The sequence below is a fragment of the Triticum aestivum genome, chromosome 4B (genome assembly GCF_018294505.1).
Source record: "Triticum aestivum cultivar Chinese Spring chromosome 4B, IWGSC CS RefSeq v2.1, whole genome shotgun sequence".
NCBI lineage: Eukaryota > Viridiplantae > Streptophyta > Magnoliopsida > Poales > Poaceae > Triticum > Triticum aestivum.
In genome coordinates this window covers 470,893,504-470,910,196 of record NC_057804.1, presented here as the reverse complement: position 1 = coordinate 470,910,196, position 16,693 = coordinate 470,893,504, and the positions used below count along the sequence as shown (strand labels likewise).

Genomic DNA, 16,693 nt, shown 5'->3' with positions numbered 1-16,693 from the left:
TCGCGGCTGCTCCGGCGTCAGCAGCTCGCGATGCCCACGCCGACCACCACCAGCACCAGGATGCGGTGGGGGTCCAGATGCCATTCATGGGGTAGGTCGAAATCTGGATAGGGCAACGGTTGCTGGCACTGCCAGCGCCACTGCGTCTGGTGCACCAAAATGTACAACCGCTCCCTTTCCCGTGGCGACCCATCGTGACATGGAGCCAGCGGCAGTGGCATGCAGGACGAGCTCGTGCTGGGCAGAACTTCCCCTTGCCCTTGCCGAAGAACTCCATGGCGAGATAGGGTTTGGCTGTCGCCGGCAAGGGGGAAAGCTTGGCTATATGTGGAATGGTGGAGGGGAGTAGATGACCCCCCCTCCCCGCGCACATGCATTAAAAACGATGGCAACCCGCAGCTTCCACCCACAGCCAGGCGGGCCTGAGGTAGGTGCCCGCGTTTAATACGACCACATGCGGTGGTTGGGCGGCGACAGGTGGGGCCGTGGCGTACGCGCGTCCGCTTTTCGTGTTCGAGGGGCACAAATATGGGTCTGGGGCTTATTTGGATGGAGGTCGTACATGCATGTTTTTTCTCAGGCAGCGATCTCAGCCTTAGGCTTAGGAAATCCAACGCCTGAGATTCATGCCTGAGTCAGGCAGCTTTCTCTGGAAGCAAACCAAACAGGCCCTGAAATGCGTCCAGAAGAACACCAAATGGATGTGTTTTGGGTTTGGTTCCACGTGTCGGGCCGGTGTTTTGGTCCGTTTCAACTAAAACAAACATGTGTGATAGCTTGGGTCGCCCGGTTGAAGTTGCTCTAAGTGGCCGGTTAATTGAGCATCACCGTCCCAAGGCATTTGCATGCACGCTGCACACCTGCACTAATGATCGGGAGTGGGGTCACCCGAGCACAAAACTCAAAAGGCAGAGGCAGACAACACGAGGATGAAAAGGGAATACGAAAGGGACCGTAGCAAATTGTAAGGCTAACTCCAGCACATGACCTCAAATGGACGTCTGTTTTGCCCGGATTTTGCCTGTTTGGGTAGGACAATGGGGTCATGTCCGGGCCTTTTCTGGGATGCGCCGGTCGTGCGACCAATGCGCGGACGCATCCTGACCACGTACAGTTTTCTTTAGAAGCACATATCTTATTTTTCATCATTGATTTTTGATACATGAAAGTACATCACCAAATTTTGACTAGAAAAGTAAGACCAAAGAAAACAAGAACCACAAGAAGATATTTTAGAAGATAACCAACTTTCATAACTGCTCCCGTAAGTTGGATTAGTGCCTTCTCGATGCATTCATTGTTGATCTACGGAGGCTCGATCTTGTGTGCTTCTTTCTTCTTCGAGTGTAAAGAAGTAGACATTGGTTCCTTGCATCTAGTCTCATGTTTAGCCTCTACTCTAGGAACAAGGGCACTAGTATCATCTCTAGCCTCTATTCTAGCTAAAAGTGCACGAACATCTACTAAATTGCGCTCTAACAATATATCGATGTACTCTTCTTTTCAATACCAAAAGTTGCATCCATTTTACACAAGAAAAATTTAAGTTAGCACAACTAGTCAAATCCGAAAGCACAACCGAAGCTAAGTAGCACATACCCCATTGGTTGAGCACTTGATGAACACCCATCCGGGATGTTCCGGCGTTGTAGACACACGGCCCAAGACCTTCTTTGGGCAGTCGTCGCACTTAATGAGTGGCAACGGTGCGCCGACGAGCTTTTGGTCCAGCAACAGGCCCGGCCGATGGTCGTTCGTGTATCTGCCGGCAAACCGTCGATGGTGTAGATCCGAGCGGCTAGAGGCGGAGTCACTACCTGCATGCGGCCTTGCCGGGGCCTTTCAGCCCGGTGCCCGACCAGTCCATGGCACGGAGCGGCCTCCTACAGCCGGGCGAGCTCAAGCCCGGCCGGATCCGTTCCAAATCCGCCCGCCGGGTGCGCAAATCAGATGGCCGTGGTTGGGAAGTTCGGGGGCATCGGGGGAAAGGGGGTTGGGCGAGCGCGCGTCCGAGCTGCACAACGGCAATGGCAGCGGCGGCGAGGGCAAGTGGTAGGGGTGCGGCTGAAGCGCTCGGTGGAGAGGGGGTAGAAAAAGGGAGGCCTTTGCCACCAACGGGCGGGCCAGGGGAGGACAAGCACACGCGGGACATCCGTTCGCGCGTTGTCCGTTTCACCTCAAAAGCGGCCCAAACTTGGGTCCGGGATGGGACGGACATAAAACGGACAAAAGTCCGTTTGCGCTTGCGCGCTGGGCCGTCTGATATGCCCGTTTTGCCCAAACGGATGCACCCCCGGACAGGATGGGATCGCGCGCTGGAGTTGGCCTAAAAGATGAAAGAGGGAGGAAAAAAGACCGTTGCTACAGTACGGGGTGTTTCGTTGTAAGGGACTAGACTTTTTCTAGTCCCAAATGCTAAAGAAAAAAGACCCTCTAATAGAATTTTTTTCTAGCCCCCTAAAAGAATATCTCCTGTTTAGTTACATAGGGACCGAAAAGGGCCTAGTCCCTTAAGAAAAAGTCTATACTGTTTGGTTACATCGCTGGACTGCTTTATAGTGCAGGGCTCCTGGCGAAAGAAAAGGAACTTCGCTAGTCGCGGAACAATCATCCACGCGCACGGTACAAATCACGATCGTCGTCACGAGACTAGCACCGAACAACAATCAAGATTCCTGACATTGTCGACACGCTAGTGCATCCTGAAAACAACGATGAAGATTCCTGACGATGTCGCTACGGTGGTGCCAATTGTGATTGGTTTTGTCTGTTCGTTCGCACTGAGTTGGAGCGAACCGAAAGAGACAAGGGATAGCCAGCAAGGAGCACGTGTGGCAGGGACCTTTTGGATCGAACAGATTTTTTTTTAAGAAACTGCTGCCTACTTGCTCTTTGTTTCAACTTTCAAAGGAATGAAAAAATTGGTAGTGATTTTTTTTTTCATTTTTTTTGCGGCGAGGTAGTGATTTTTATACTGGAACTCCAGAAGAATCCTAGTGCGAGGTCTCGCCTCTTGGAAATTTTGTCTGTGCATATGTCATGTAATTTTCTATTTATGCGTTCGCTATGTGTCAAACCCAAAAGAGCAAATGGAGGACGGGCTCCATAGTGGACTTTACAAAAAAAATACATATATAATACGTTCAGTAAATTTTTCATAAAAATATACTTTCATATGTGGTGTATATGAAAAAATAAATATGTACATGAGAATGAGCCATTTGTTGTTGTTGGACCAGAATTTTGTTTTTTCTTTGTGCAGCTTGCAAATCATAATATTTTTGAATGAGATTTTACAGATACGTCGCGTATATGAATAAGTTTTCATGGATTTTTTTAACTTAGAAATATCATTATTGTATCATTTGAAATGAAGTCCTTCAATGTACCCGTCCACCAAAAACTTCACACTCCCATGTCAAACGTCCTATTGATGTGCGTTCCAAAGAGGCCCAACATGACGCTCCCAAAAAAGGGTGCAGCATGACTTTTCAGCTGTTTTTAGCAAGGAGTGATAATTTGTTTATCTTAAGAACTATGACCGGCTCCTAGTAGTAACGGTTGCTTAACTTAAAAAAAAAGAGTAGTAACGGTTGTCTCCTCTATAACCAAAATGTGGGCAACTAGTACTACTGTACAAGACACTCAATTAACAATGCACAACATAAAGGTACCCAGAAGTTTGAATCTCGTATCTGACTGCAATAACACAACATAAAGAAGGATAGGATCTCACGTGTGGCACTGTACCTTTTACCGAATCCATTTTCTGATCGTTGTGTGCCAGATGACAAAAGTTTAACCTTCGACATGAGCAATCTCAACATTATCACACTATTTTAACTGATGAATTCCAGATGAAATTGAGTAACTTCATTTATTTTCATTATTTGGAAAGGAGAATGGTTAGAGGGATAGTGGTATCTCCAGCCTAAAGTTCAAGTCCCGGTGCTTGCATTATTTCTGAATTTATTTCAGGATTTTCGGCGATGTGTTTTTAGGGGAAGGAAACGTTCCTGTCCATGAAAAGGCGCCTACGATGACCTCGTAAATCTCAAGATGATAGGAAAACGGTCTTCAGCTTTTGCACCTCATGTATATTTGTAGATAGCAGTATTGGGGTACTACTCAAGAGAACATTTCTATTAAAGGGCAATTAAAACCGAATGATTTGGGTCTATTTTAGTCCCAACGATCAGCGGTTTTTAAGGCACCAAGATGAAATACATAGCGTCGATGCCATCAAATTAATCGTTTCATGAGCTTACCCAGATCCACATCTCGGACTCAGTCTTCGTCTTCAGCAACCACAACGGCAAAAGAACGCCGTGCAGAGGATCAGGATCATCATCAACACCATTGCTCCAGAGCAGGCAGTTATATTCCCTTCCTATCTACCTACCCCTGAATCTCAGCCATCAAGACGAGAGTGGCACGCTCCATGATGATCTCAGTACCTCAGGCTGCAACCATGAGGGCGGCAGCAGCACCTCCTGCCACAGCAGCTTGCGCCCACGTCCACCGCCGACCCTTTTGAATCACAAGCAACAAACAAACGAGAAACACCACATGAGGAAAGCAATAAAATGAGGAACATTGATTTTACTGAGAAAAAGGACAAACAGATCGGCCCCGTAAAGAACACCTACCGGACACTGCATTCGATTCTAGACGCGCATTTGGCATTTTGACTATCAAATAACGGGAAGTGAGAACTCCAGATCTACTATCTCTTGCTGGAGTCACCGGATCTACTATTTTGTATACTTATTTAGTTTGGAAGCCTTTTTCCTTTCCACAAAGAAGTGGACAGTGTTTTGAAACCTGAGAATGATGTCAAGTTTCTACACAGGGAGGAAAGAAGAATCTGGTCGATGGTGACGGAGGGGTCACACCTAATTTTCAAGATGACGATTGCCAGAATCTGGATCTGTGTGGAATAAACAACTGATGTTGATGTCGATTACGCAGGAAATTTTTCTAATTGCACAATCTGAATTACGTTGAGACCGTGGTCAACCTACGGCATGTGCACTCTCGAGTGCGCAAAAGCAGCGAGAAATGATGCAATCACCCAAAGTGTCATCTCCTTTCCACCAAAAGGTCAATGTAAGCATGAACAAGTGACAGAGAAGAAGAGTAGAGCTCACCGTGGGCTCCCGCGACGCGGCCGAGATGTCGTAGTAGTCGTTGTCTCCGCCGGTGCTGTTGCCGCCCGGGGTGAAGTCGCCGTGCGCAGGCTTGTACGTGAGCGGGTACACCGGCGTGCTGTCGGGCTTGAACAGGCCGTAGTTGCGCTCGGACGCCGGCCCGGGCTTCATGTTCTCGTTGAACAGCGCGAACACGTAGACGCGCAGCGGCACGTTGGGCTTGAGCGGCGTGCCCTTCCACTCCGCCACCAGCCGCATCACGTTGCTGTTGTACCGAGCCGCGCTCTCCGGCGTCGCGGCCTTCTCGTTCGCGTCGCCCGCGGAGGGCCACCCCGTCTCGGAGATCCGTATCTCGACCACCCGCGCCGCCGCGCTGTTCGCCGCCGAGATGGCGTGGTACGCGGCGTCCACCTGCGCCACGAGGAGGTTGGGATAGTGCAGCCCGGTGTTGGCGTCCGGGACGCCGGGGTTGCTCGGCTCGAGAAGAGCGTAGTCCAGATGGATGCCCTTGGGGTCGTCGGAGTAGGCGAAGTAAGGGTAGGCGTTCACCAGGAACGGCGAGCCGGTCTTGGCGTGGAAGTCGAGGATGGGGCAGAGGTACTGGAGCAGGTCCTTCCGGAAGGCCCCCGCGGAGGGCGGGTAGGACGTCCCGAGGACGCCGAGGTTGTGCGCGGTCGTGACGGCGATCTGCTTGTCGAGGTTGGCCGCAGCGAGCGCGCCGTGGAGGGACTCCATCGCCGGGAGCAGGTTGCGGGTGAGCGCGGTGTCGTTGCCCGTGAGCACCTCGTTGCCCACGGTGAGCGCGACGATCTTGGTGTCCGGCAGGTAGGGCAGGATGCTGTCCTTGAGCCAGGACGTGGCGCCGGCTGGCTCGGCGACCGCGGCGAGGCACTGGTCGGGCACGCCGACGTAGAGCTCGATCCCGGTCTTGGCGAAGGCGCGCAGCACGCCGGGCTCGGGGTCGTAGAGCCGCACGCGGGCAATGCCGAGGCCCTGGAGCAGGGGCAGCGCGGCCTGCGGCGGCGGGAGGTTGTTCCCCACGCGGCCGTAGTTGATGCCCAGTAGCGACACAGGCGTCGGCGAGGCGTCGGACACGAGCGCGAGCGCGAGCACGCACAGCGCCGCGGCGAGACAGAGGCCGCGGGCGCGCTGGAGCCGCCGCCGGCAGCCGTCGCGGAGCGGCATTATTGGAGGAGTGGAGCGGGACGGAGGGAGGGAGGAGAGCGGGGTGAGATTTGCACGGACGAAGGTTTTGGGCCGGGGGGAGAGTGATTGGAGGTGGGTATGGAGTAAGATTTGGGGAGTAGAAGGCGATCGGGTGAAGTTTTACCGACAGAACTGAAACGGCGATATCCTTTTTTTTTACCGACACGAGACGTGGGGGGTTCTGTACGTGGGACCCGGAGACAGGTAGACAACGGGGGGTTGTTTACTGGAGTACTCCGTGGAATGGAATCCGATGGGCGGCACGAGAGACTGTGCCCGTAGACCGTGCCGGCGCCGCCGCAACGGCTGTATTTCTGGGGCCGTCCAAGCATGGGAAACGTTGGTGCGTTGCGTACTGTGGCACACACGTGACGGAGTCAGGGATGGGGGAGCCGCCCATGGCAAGTAGACGTTGCAAAAGGTCTCGTTTTTCCACTACTCCCTCGGATTTTATTTACTGCGCGTATTAAATTTGTCTAAAGTTAAACTTCATATATTTTTAACAAGTTTGCAAAAAAAATATTAACATAATACACCATCAAATATGTATCATTGAATTTATCATTGCATATATTTCACATCATATAAATTTGTTACTGTAAATCTTTTATTGTTTTCTATAAGCTTGATCAAATTTTATAAAGCAGAATAAATAAAAACGGAGGGAGTGCGAGTAGTGCATTGCTGCAAGGAATTGATTTCATTCAACCTCAATAATGCAGCACAGAGTGCTAGCAAAAGAAGATGAATACAACAAACTCGCTGTTCTTTTTAGCCAAACTGCTGATGGGTGCAGCCCGTCAATTTTCTTGGGCCCATCGGCTAGTGTGAAACCGGGGTCAGCGCCAGAATGATGCTATTGGTCGTGCTAAAAAAAATGCTACTGGTCGACGCACATCACACCCTTGACACGTGAAGATGGAACCATCTGTGAGGACTCGTCCATGCTTGAGCACATGACGTTGGAGTTTCATGAGCAGCTCTTTGCATCAGAAGGTGTAATTGGCCGAGGAAGTTGTAGCATTAGTACCATTAGTTGAATGCATGTGCGTTTCTAGGGAATAAAAATATTAAGGCCCCGTTTGATAGCAAAGTATTTTATAAGTATTTCAAGAATACTACAGTTTCTGAGATTACTATAGTATTATTTACAATGAGTTGTTTGATTGCCCCTAACAACTGTGGTTTTAGTATTGTAGTACCAATTTGTAGTTTTTCTCTGCATAAAAGAAAACCTCACGCCTCTTTTTAAAAAACAGAGCAACAGAAAAGAAGGGACTCACCTCGTTATCCTTCCCCGCTCTGCTCAACAACTCGCTCTGGCCTCGCTCCCGCTGCTGCGCCGCCCTGTCGCCTTTGGAGATATCTCCCTCGTCGGCCATGGGGCAGCAAAGAGATAGTGATGGAGAGACCAAAGGTGAGTACACTGTCCTTCATCCTCCCTCAACCGTTCCTCCTGCATCTCCACGCTGACCGTCGGCCCCTTCTCCTTCCTTTGCGGATTGGATCCAGAACCTGAGATTTGTTCTCGGAAGTACAAAGAAGGAGTATGTGCTGGATCAACCCCTAGGTGATCTGTCGGGTGGTAGGTGCGACATATGCCAACGGATGGCTTATCATTGTGGGAGCCAATAAGACATCGCCGGTGCCTGGAAACGGGATGAGGCGAAGACATGCACGCCGGCGGATCTTACCCAGGTTCGGGGCTCTCCTTGGAGATAACACCCCTAGTCCTGCTCTGCGGGGTCTCCGCATGATCACTAGATCAACAAGTAGCTACAAGAGGCTCCTTGAGCTGTTCGGCGAGAGGAAGAAGAAGGGCAAGGCTAGCTCTCTTCTCCCCTCGATGTTGTGTCTAAAACTATCAGAGTCCAACCCCTTGCATGGGTGCCCCGGGGGGTTTATATAGGCCTACCCCCCAGGGGTACAATGGTAATCCGGCTGGGCATGGGCCCTAGCCGTCAGTGTCTATGTTCGCCGGCTTCTCGGCCGTCCGCTGGGGCCCGCCGATTGGTGGGTCCCGCCGGCTGCCGGCCTCTTGGTCGACAGGCCGGCCCCACCGCTTGGGTGTCTTGTCGGGGGCTAGTTACTGTTACCTCACCCTTGATGACGAGGGCTCTGTCGAGGTAAGCGTGGCTACATAGCCGCCACCTGGCGGGCTCTCACTGTAGCCTTACCTAGTCTTGTGTCCTTAATGGTGTGCATGCTTCGAGGGAGGGAGCAAGCCGGCTGTTGAGGGCCGGCTGTATCCCAGGCCGACTGTGGGAGGCATGGCCGCCTTCAGGTGTCTCTCTGACCGAAGGGGCCCGCCGCCTACGGGCCGTACTGACAGCCCGTCATGGGTGCGTCATGATCAGCATGGCAACATTGCCACGCCGGACGGGTCATGGCTGCCCCATACGATGCACTGTGGCCATGCGTGCTTCGGGATTCGGGGATGGCAGGCTTCACTGTTGCCACGCCCCGTCTCATCACCATTATGGGGGTGCAAACTTTGAGGGCACGATCTTGGCCGCCTGCCAGGGGCCGGCTCCTTGGATCCAGTCTTCTCGTGGACGGCTTCTTGGAGTCGGCCTCCCGGTGTCTTTCTTCACGAGAGTTTAGGGCCGGGCCGCCTTCCGGTAGTCGGCTTGTGAGACAGCCGACCAGGGGAAGGCGGCCTTACGCCTTGGGTGCTTGAAGGCTCGATCGGCCTGTTATTTTTTTGAAGGGTCAAAGGGAGCCAGCTAGGCTACCCGTGGTCATTTACTCCGACATGATCCTCCTGCAAAGGATGCACCAAAAGAAGTTGAATATGCTTTCACTGCTCATGGTGATGACTATGAGTCAGTCCAGTGCCTCATGTTGACTTGCATGGATCCTAAACTATATAAATGTTTTGAACGTTCTACCACTCAATTCATAATTTGGTCTCTAGAAGTTCTATACAAGAAGCATGCAAGGACCAAAAGTTTTGAAATAACTAAGGCCTTGATTGAATGCATGATGGTAGAGGGTTCCTCAGTGAGTGAGCATATAGTGAAGCTCGCTGGCTATGTTCATAGACTGGCTTCTCTGGAATTCAGAATTCCTCGGACACTCGGTACATATATTGTGCTTGCTTCACTCCCCCATCTTATGATGCTTTTATCATGAATTACAACATGAATGGGACAGAGAAATGTGCAAACGAGTTATTCGCTATGCTCAAAACTGCGGAAGATGGGATGCAGAAGAACAAACAAGTGTTGATGGTCAACTATACCACCAGTTTCAAGAAGAAGGGCAAGTCCAAGAAGAAGTCTACCGGTGCCGGTAAGACCGTCTCTCAGAAGAAGAACAAGGGCGAAGCCAATAAGGAGACTGAATGTTTCTACAACAAACAAAAGGGACACCGGAAACACAACTGCAAGAAGTACTTAGTGGATAAGAAGAACGGTTCATCCGGTAAAGGGCGAACCCGATTTACTGTATGTCATGGGTATTTGATATTAAGCGGTTGCTCCTATTTGCAAACCGATGCAGGGACTATAAAAAGCTTGCAGTTGAGAAGAAATGAAGATATAATGCAAATCAGGAATGGTGATAGGATCGCTACTCAAGATCATTGAAGTCATGCCTCTAGTTTATCTTCAAGATTTATATTAGATTGAATCATAGTTATTTCGTTATGGAGTTGTGTAAAACAATATATTTTGGGTTATGCGACGAATATTCTTATAAGTTTCAAACAATGGTTGTTCAAGTTTTTATAAGAATATGTTTTGGATTTACCTCTATTATTGATGGTTTATTCATGAAATCTTGAATTGAGATTTTGATAACATTAATGATGAACGTCTTGAGAAGACTGATTAAATCCACTTGTATGTGGCACATATATCAGAAATTGATCTTCATATAGATGAATCATTAAAGTATTATGTATGAGGTCCGATAAACAAACCAGGGCGTGGTGGATTGTTATCCTTCACTAATTTTTTGAGTAAATATGATTTACTTGATATAAATATGAAGTATTTGAGAGGTTCAGAGAAATTCAGAATAAAATATATGAAAGGTTCAAATAAAATTCACAGTGAAAATAAGAATCATTGTGACAAAGATAAAAGGATCTTCAATCATGGAGAAAAATTATCAAAGGCATAAGTTTAGCAAAACACTTAGATAATTTTGAAATTATTTCTTACCAATATGCTTTTATTAATTTTGGGGATATACACTTGAAACAGCTACAAATACACTGAATAAAGCACCGTCTTACAGCTGCAAATACAGCTCCATATGAGTTATGGAGTACATAGTCCAAACAAATTGCTAATTTGTAGATGATCCCAAAACGTAATTGGGTATTCCTTCTACCAAAAGTTCAAAGACAAAATGTTTGTCATAATAAAGAACACTTTCTCGAGAAGGAGTTTTCTTGCTAAAGAAGTAAGTGACAGGATAGTGCAACTTGATACGATTATCGAATCTCTGGCGGAAGTAAGAAGGATTGACAAACATAAATTGTTCTGAAAAATTGTCCTCATAGCTGAGCCATAAGTTACTACACCAGATGTAGAAACTCTAGTTAAAGATTGAAACTAAACAAGCGTAAACCGGGAAAAGTTAATGAACCCCCTGAACAATCTCAAAGTGACATATTCATCTTAGAAGAAGATGAACCTGCGCTACAAGTAAGCGATGGTGCGGCCCATCTCGAAGGATTGGCTTATAGACATGCACAACAAAATGGAGTTCATGTACAATTAAGTTTGGAACTTAGTTGATTCTCCAGAAGGTATAAAGATAATATACGACAATTAAGTTTGGAACTTAGATAAAGTAAATGGAATGGATGTCAAAACTAGTTTCCTAAATGGAAACATATGTATGGATGATACAACCGGAAGGTTTGTAGATCCTCAGAATACCGGATGAGTGTGCAAGCTTCAAAAGTTTTTATGTTTTGGAGCAAGTATCAAGGAGCTAGACATTTCAATGAAATAGTTAAAGAGTTTGACGTTGATGAAATGATGAAGAAACTTGTGAAGTTTAGTGGGAGCTCTATAGCATTTCTAATCTTGTATGTAAATGACATATTGAAGATTGGAAATAAAATAAAGTTTCTAAGCACAAAATTTTTTTTAAAGAATATGTTTCCAATAAAAGTCTAAAGCAAAGCAAACTATTGGATATAAAGATATATCAAGACATCTAATTGTGCTAAGCTGAATTGAAACATTGACAAGGTATTGAAAGGTTTAAAATGGAGAATGTGTTCTCTACCAATGTCACATAACATGATGCTTAGAAGAAATCAATGTCATAGGATAGTTGATAAGCATAAATAGATGAGAGGATTATTGAATCTATCATGAATGTTATGATATCTAAAAGGCCAAGGGTATCTACGTACTAACTGTTAGTAGCAAGTGATATTGAATGACACACTAAGTAATTGCTAATATAAGTACCTCAGAAGGACAAAAGTATTGTCTATAGAGGAGATGAGGGAAAGTACATTGTAAGTGGTTACAAGAAACACTAGCTTCATAGCTTATATAAATTATTTTTGGGCTATAATTATTTGGAATAAGTAAGCATGAATTGTGGATTCTATAATGGTAGAAGAATATGTTGATATTGAATGACTCACGAAAGTAAATGCTAATATAAGTACCTCAGAAGGACAAAAGTATTGTCTATAGAGGAGATGAAGAAAGTACATTTTAAATGGTTACCAGAAACACTAGCTTCATAACTTATATAAATTATTGTTGGGATATAATTGTTTGGAATAAGTAAGCATGAGCGATATTGTGGATTCTATAACGGTAGAAGAATATGTTGATAACATTAGCTGTTTAAAAAATAGTCTGAATCAAGAAGTGTCTTGATATATTTTATCAAGAAGTATCTTGATCCCAAGTGTGATGAAACCAATAACACTGTATTATGAATATAACTAATCAAGAAGTGTCTTGCTATAATTGGTGTGATTCAAAGTGCAATGAAAGCAAATGATATTATATTATGAATAATAATACCATTTGATGCGGAGCATCCTACGATCATCCCGATGTACACTACGACTACTCCGCAAGCCCCAAGTGGACATACGATGAGACATCAAGCATACGACATTAGACACAAGGTGAACCCGCTCCTAAATACTTCCCCTACCCATTCATGTGAGACATGGTTGCTACCTAATGCAAAGACACTACATGTGCTTAGGTAGAAAGAAGACCCTCTCGTAGATGCTCAGAGCAATGGACAAAGTCCCCAAGTACATGGATGAAGGAGCACGATGAGAGAAACCGTTGAACGACTACAACGGTCGGACATCCAACCCATGGCCCAGACATCCGGCGCCCAAAGACAATTGCAACAGCAGCAATCTAGCCGCCCAGAAGATACAAGGCCCGGACATCCGGCCCCGGCCTGGACATCTGGCCTGACGTAAGCCGCCAGACATCCGGCCCTCACCCGGAAATCTGACCCAATACCTACAAAAGGTGGACCCAGGCCAGCCTGGACATCCGGCCGTGACCCCAAACATCCGGCTCACCCCGAAGCCCCGGACATTCGCCCCCCAGCCCGGACGTCAGGCACCTGCATGCGCCTAACCGAGCCAGAGGCCCATGTACCCCCTTTCCTTCGCCCCCACTTGTACTAGCACTATATATAGACCCTCACCCCCTCCTAGCTACGGTTTGCAAAGGTTGGATCTCATTAGAGATAGAGGTTTGCTCAACCACTTATCCCTACTCCTATAGAGACCAAGACCTCCTAGGAGAAGACCCCTCCAAGTGGATTCAAGACCCCTTCTTAGGGAAGGTCCTTCTAGGATTCAAGACATCAACTTCTTCAAAGATTGGGATAAACTAGTGCCTTTGTTACCATCTTGTGTTGGATTAGGACCTTTGTATTCATGTGTGTATGTGGATTGGAACTTATCTACTAGAGAGTTCTTCTTGTATTCTTCTCTTCAATTGCTCCTTTCCCCCCTCCAAGTGGGAAAAGCTCATGAACTTAGGGTTCCACCCTACATCATCTTGGATCAGAGCCACGTTGATTCACAACTTGGAGTTCTTACCCTCCATTTTCTAGCCCCAATTTTGTGTGTTTTTGCCCTATTTCGAGAATCCCCACAAAAATAGCCATACATTTTTTTGATTTGTTGGTTTGATGATGTTTTGTTGGATTTGAACCATGGATTTCCTGTGTTACTAGTGATCTAGTTTCCCTCAACTTTTCCAAAATTTCTATCCACGAAATCTTCTCAATTTTGACCTTGGAATCATGAAATTCTGCCCCAAATCAAAATCACTGAAGCACGCCTCCACATGGTGCTTGAGTGCCTCCCTCATGATGTTGGCTAGGTCAGAGGCCCTCCAGAGGAGAGCCCTCGAGCCCAGCCTAAGACTGGGGCCGGGCGCAACTTCCTATGCGAGAGGGGAAGGCGCCCCATCCACAAACGTAAGGCTTGAGGAATGAGGTGGCACCGCCGGATGCCCCATTCTCCTGAGATCCTTGGTGGAGCAGTTGCTTCTTCTTCTTGGGAACGACCTCAGAAGGGAGGACAACGCCCTCGTTGTTAGGGTTCTCGACCGCTGCAGCCTGGTAGGCGCACAGAGCACACCGCGTCCTTTTATTCACAGGCGATCGTGATGATGTCGCAGTTTCCTGGCATCTTGAGGACGTTGTAGACGTGGTGCATTGCCGCCATGAACTTGGCGAGAGCTGGGTACCCAAGGATGGCATTGTACGGCAGGCGAATGTCAGCGATGTTGAAGTTGATGAGCTCGGTGCGGTAGTTGTCGCGCTTGCCGAAGGTAACGGGGAGGCGGACCTGCCTGATCGGATGTGTGGAGCCATTGGTTACGCCTGAGAAGGGCTTGGTAGGATGAAGCTGGTGATACAGGACTTGGAGCCTGTTGAACGTCTGGACAGAGAGAACATTGAGCCCTGCACCGCCATCGATGAGCATCTTGGTGACGAGTACGTTGCTGATGATGGGCGAGCAGAGCATTGGGAGCGTGCCGGCTGTGGCCACGCACTTGAGCTGGTCGGAGGAGTCAAAGGTGATGGCGTACTTGGACCACCTGAGCAGGCGCGTTGCCTCGAGCTTGGGAAGGGCTGCATTTGCCTCATGCATGAACTGCTTGAAGATGCGATGAGAGGCTGGGGCCTGGGAGCCGCCCAGGATGCAGGCGATGGCACAAGGATCTTGGAAGCCCCCAGCCCCCTCGTCCTGATGGTGGTCTTCGTTCCTTCTTGGTAGTGGCGGTAATGGGGGAAGGCCAGCGTTGCCCTGAGGACGGTCCTCGTGAGGCTGATCCCTCCAGGCGGCCTCGCGAGGCTCGCCCTGCCAGCGGTCCTCCTGAGGTTGGTCCCGCCACTCCCGACGATGGTCACGGCCGTCCCAGCATCCTCCACCTAGGCCTCCTCCGCGACCGTAGCCTCGATCGTTGCGCTCGGGGCAACGACCAAGGCGCCCGTCATGGATGGCCCTGAGCTCCTGGCAGTTGTTGGTCTTGTGGTTGTTCACGTTGTGGAAGACACAGAATAGGCGGCTGCCCTTGGATGACTCTGGGTGATCGCAGCCACGCTTCATCTCTGGCTCGGCTACGAGTATGTCCGGTCCATTGCGCTTCAGGTCCTTGGCCTTGGCCTTCTTGTCTTCTAGGTCTGCGTCAGGGAGCTCAAGGAGGGAGAGGCGTCCCTCCTCAGCCCTCGCGCACTTGGTTGCCATGTTGAACATCTCCAGGGCCGTGCACAGGTCTTCGTGTATGGTGAGCTCCTCCTTCATCTTGACATCGCGGACACCATCGATGAACGCTGAGATGATGACTTCGTCCGACACCTTGGGGATCTTGAGGCGAAGGCTGTTGAAGCGCTAGATATACTTCTGTAGGGTCTCTCCTAGTTGCTGCTTGACGCGTCGTAGGTCACCTGCGGCCGGCGGGCTATCACGAGTGCCCTGGAAGTTGGCGATGAAGCACTCCCGCATCTTGTCCCAGGAGGAGATCGATCCTACGAGGAGGTTTAAGAGCCAGGAGTGTGTGCCGTTCTTGAGGGCCATGGGGAACAAGTTCGCCATGACCTTCTCGTCGCGGCTGGCCGCCTCAATTCTCAGCTCGTAGTGCTGCAGGAACTCAGCAGGGTCGGCAGTGCCGTCATAGCATGAGGGCAGGCCGGGCTATAACTTCCCCGGCCAGATGACGCTGCACAACTCCGAGTGAACGCACGACACCCTCTGTGGTCAAGGGAGCCCGCTGTGGAGGTGGAGCCTGGTCTTGGCACTCGCGCACCGCCACCACAGGTGGCGCGAGGTCTTGACGTGGCGGCGCCGGGAGCGCATGCACATCTTCTTGTGGCCGCTGGACCACCTGGCAACTTGCTTCATCGCGCAAGGGCGCCTGACGCTGCGGATCACGCCGAGGCGCCACCGTCTTGTCTCGTTGATGGCGTCTTGCCTCGGAGGCAGAGGAGGTACCCCGTGAGCTACATCTCCCGCAGCAGGCGATGGTTGAGGCAGTGAGCGAGATGGTGCAGTAGAATCTCAAGCGGCGCCGACGAGCTCGGTGATGCGATCGAGCCAGTCCTTGTAGAGGTCATCGACTGGGCGGTAGTGCAGGAGCTCGCGTGCCATAAGCAGCACAGCCTGCGTGTTTGTCGGGCCGCGACGAGCATGGGAGGACAAAGCGACCGGAGTCAGCAACGGAGTGGCGGTGCGCCTGTCGCGGCGCATGGAAGGATCCAGTGAAGAGGCCTGTTGCTCATGGCTTGCAGGGCCCCTAGCGGCATTCGCCACCGACGTTGGGGGTCGACGAGGGCAGCCGTCGCCCGCCAGTGCTGTCTGAGCGACGCGGTCAGCGAGAGCGGCTCGACACTCAGCACGAGCTTGGCGCACGTTAGCCATGGAAGCGGTGGAGCAGCGGCGAGTCGACCTATGGAAGAGAGGTTCTGACGCACCCCTACCTGGCACACCAAATGTCGGATTTCGGGTTCCGCAAACCCTTGAGAGGTTTGAACTCTGGGGTGCGTGCGGAGATCTCACCCTCCCTAGTTTGCCTACTCGCCAATCTCACAGCCTAACGCGTTGAGCTCGAAGGAAAGGGGACACAGTAGTTTACCCAGGTGCGGGCCACCTTGCGGTGTAAAAGCCTACTCCTGCATTGTGGTGGATTTGCCTCAAAGGGCTGAGGATGAACTACTACAGTGAAGAACAACCTCAGGAGGTGTGTTCCTGAGCTCAAGTGAGCTGGTGAGGGTGGAATGGATGAGGTCGACTTGATACGTTCTTACCCATGGTGGCTAGGTCCTATTTAAAGTGGCATTGGTCCTCTTCCGAAATGAAGGCGGGA

General features: G+C 49.6%; 1 protein-coding gene across 1 annotated transcript; it reads right to left on the bottom strand.

Moving 5' to 3' along the window:
* Positions 1-4,122: 4,122 nt before the first annotated feature.
* On the bottom strand, positions 4,123-6,449 carry LOC123092774 (glucan endo-1,3-beta-glucosidase 10). The gene is made up of 2 exons (XM_044514598.1): positions 5,151-6,449; positions 4,123-4,530 (listed from the first exon to the last, which is right to left on the bottom strand). Exons 1-2 carry the CDS (start codon positions 6,333-6,335, stop codon positions 4,459-4,461), a joined length of 1,257 nt encoding a protein of 418 aa, XP_044370533.1. The 5' UTR covers positions 6,336-6,449; the 3' UTR covers positions 4,123-4,458.
* Between the last annotated feature and the right edge of the window lie 10,244 nt (positions 6,450-16,693).

What these genes read in the sequence shown, in the direction of transcription:
- LOC123092774 (XM_044514598.1), bottom strand. Translation starts at nt 6,335, where the DNA reads ATGCCGCTCCGCGACGGCTGCCGGCGGCGGCTCCAGCGCGCCCGCGGC. An exon ending in CCGCGTCGCGGGAGCCCACG is followed by an intron (nt 4,531 to 5,150) that starts GTGAGCTCTACT and finishes GTGATTCAAAAG; the next exon opens with GGTCGGCGGTGGACGTGGGC.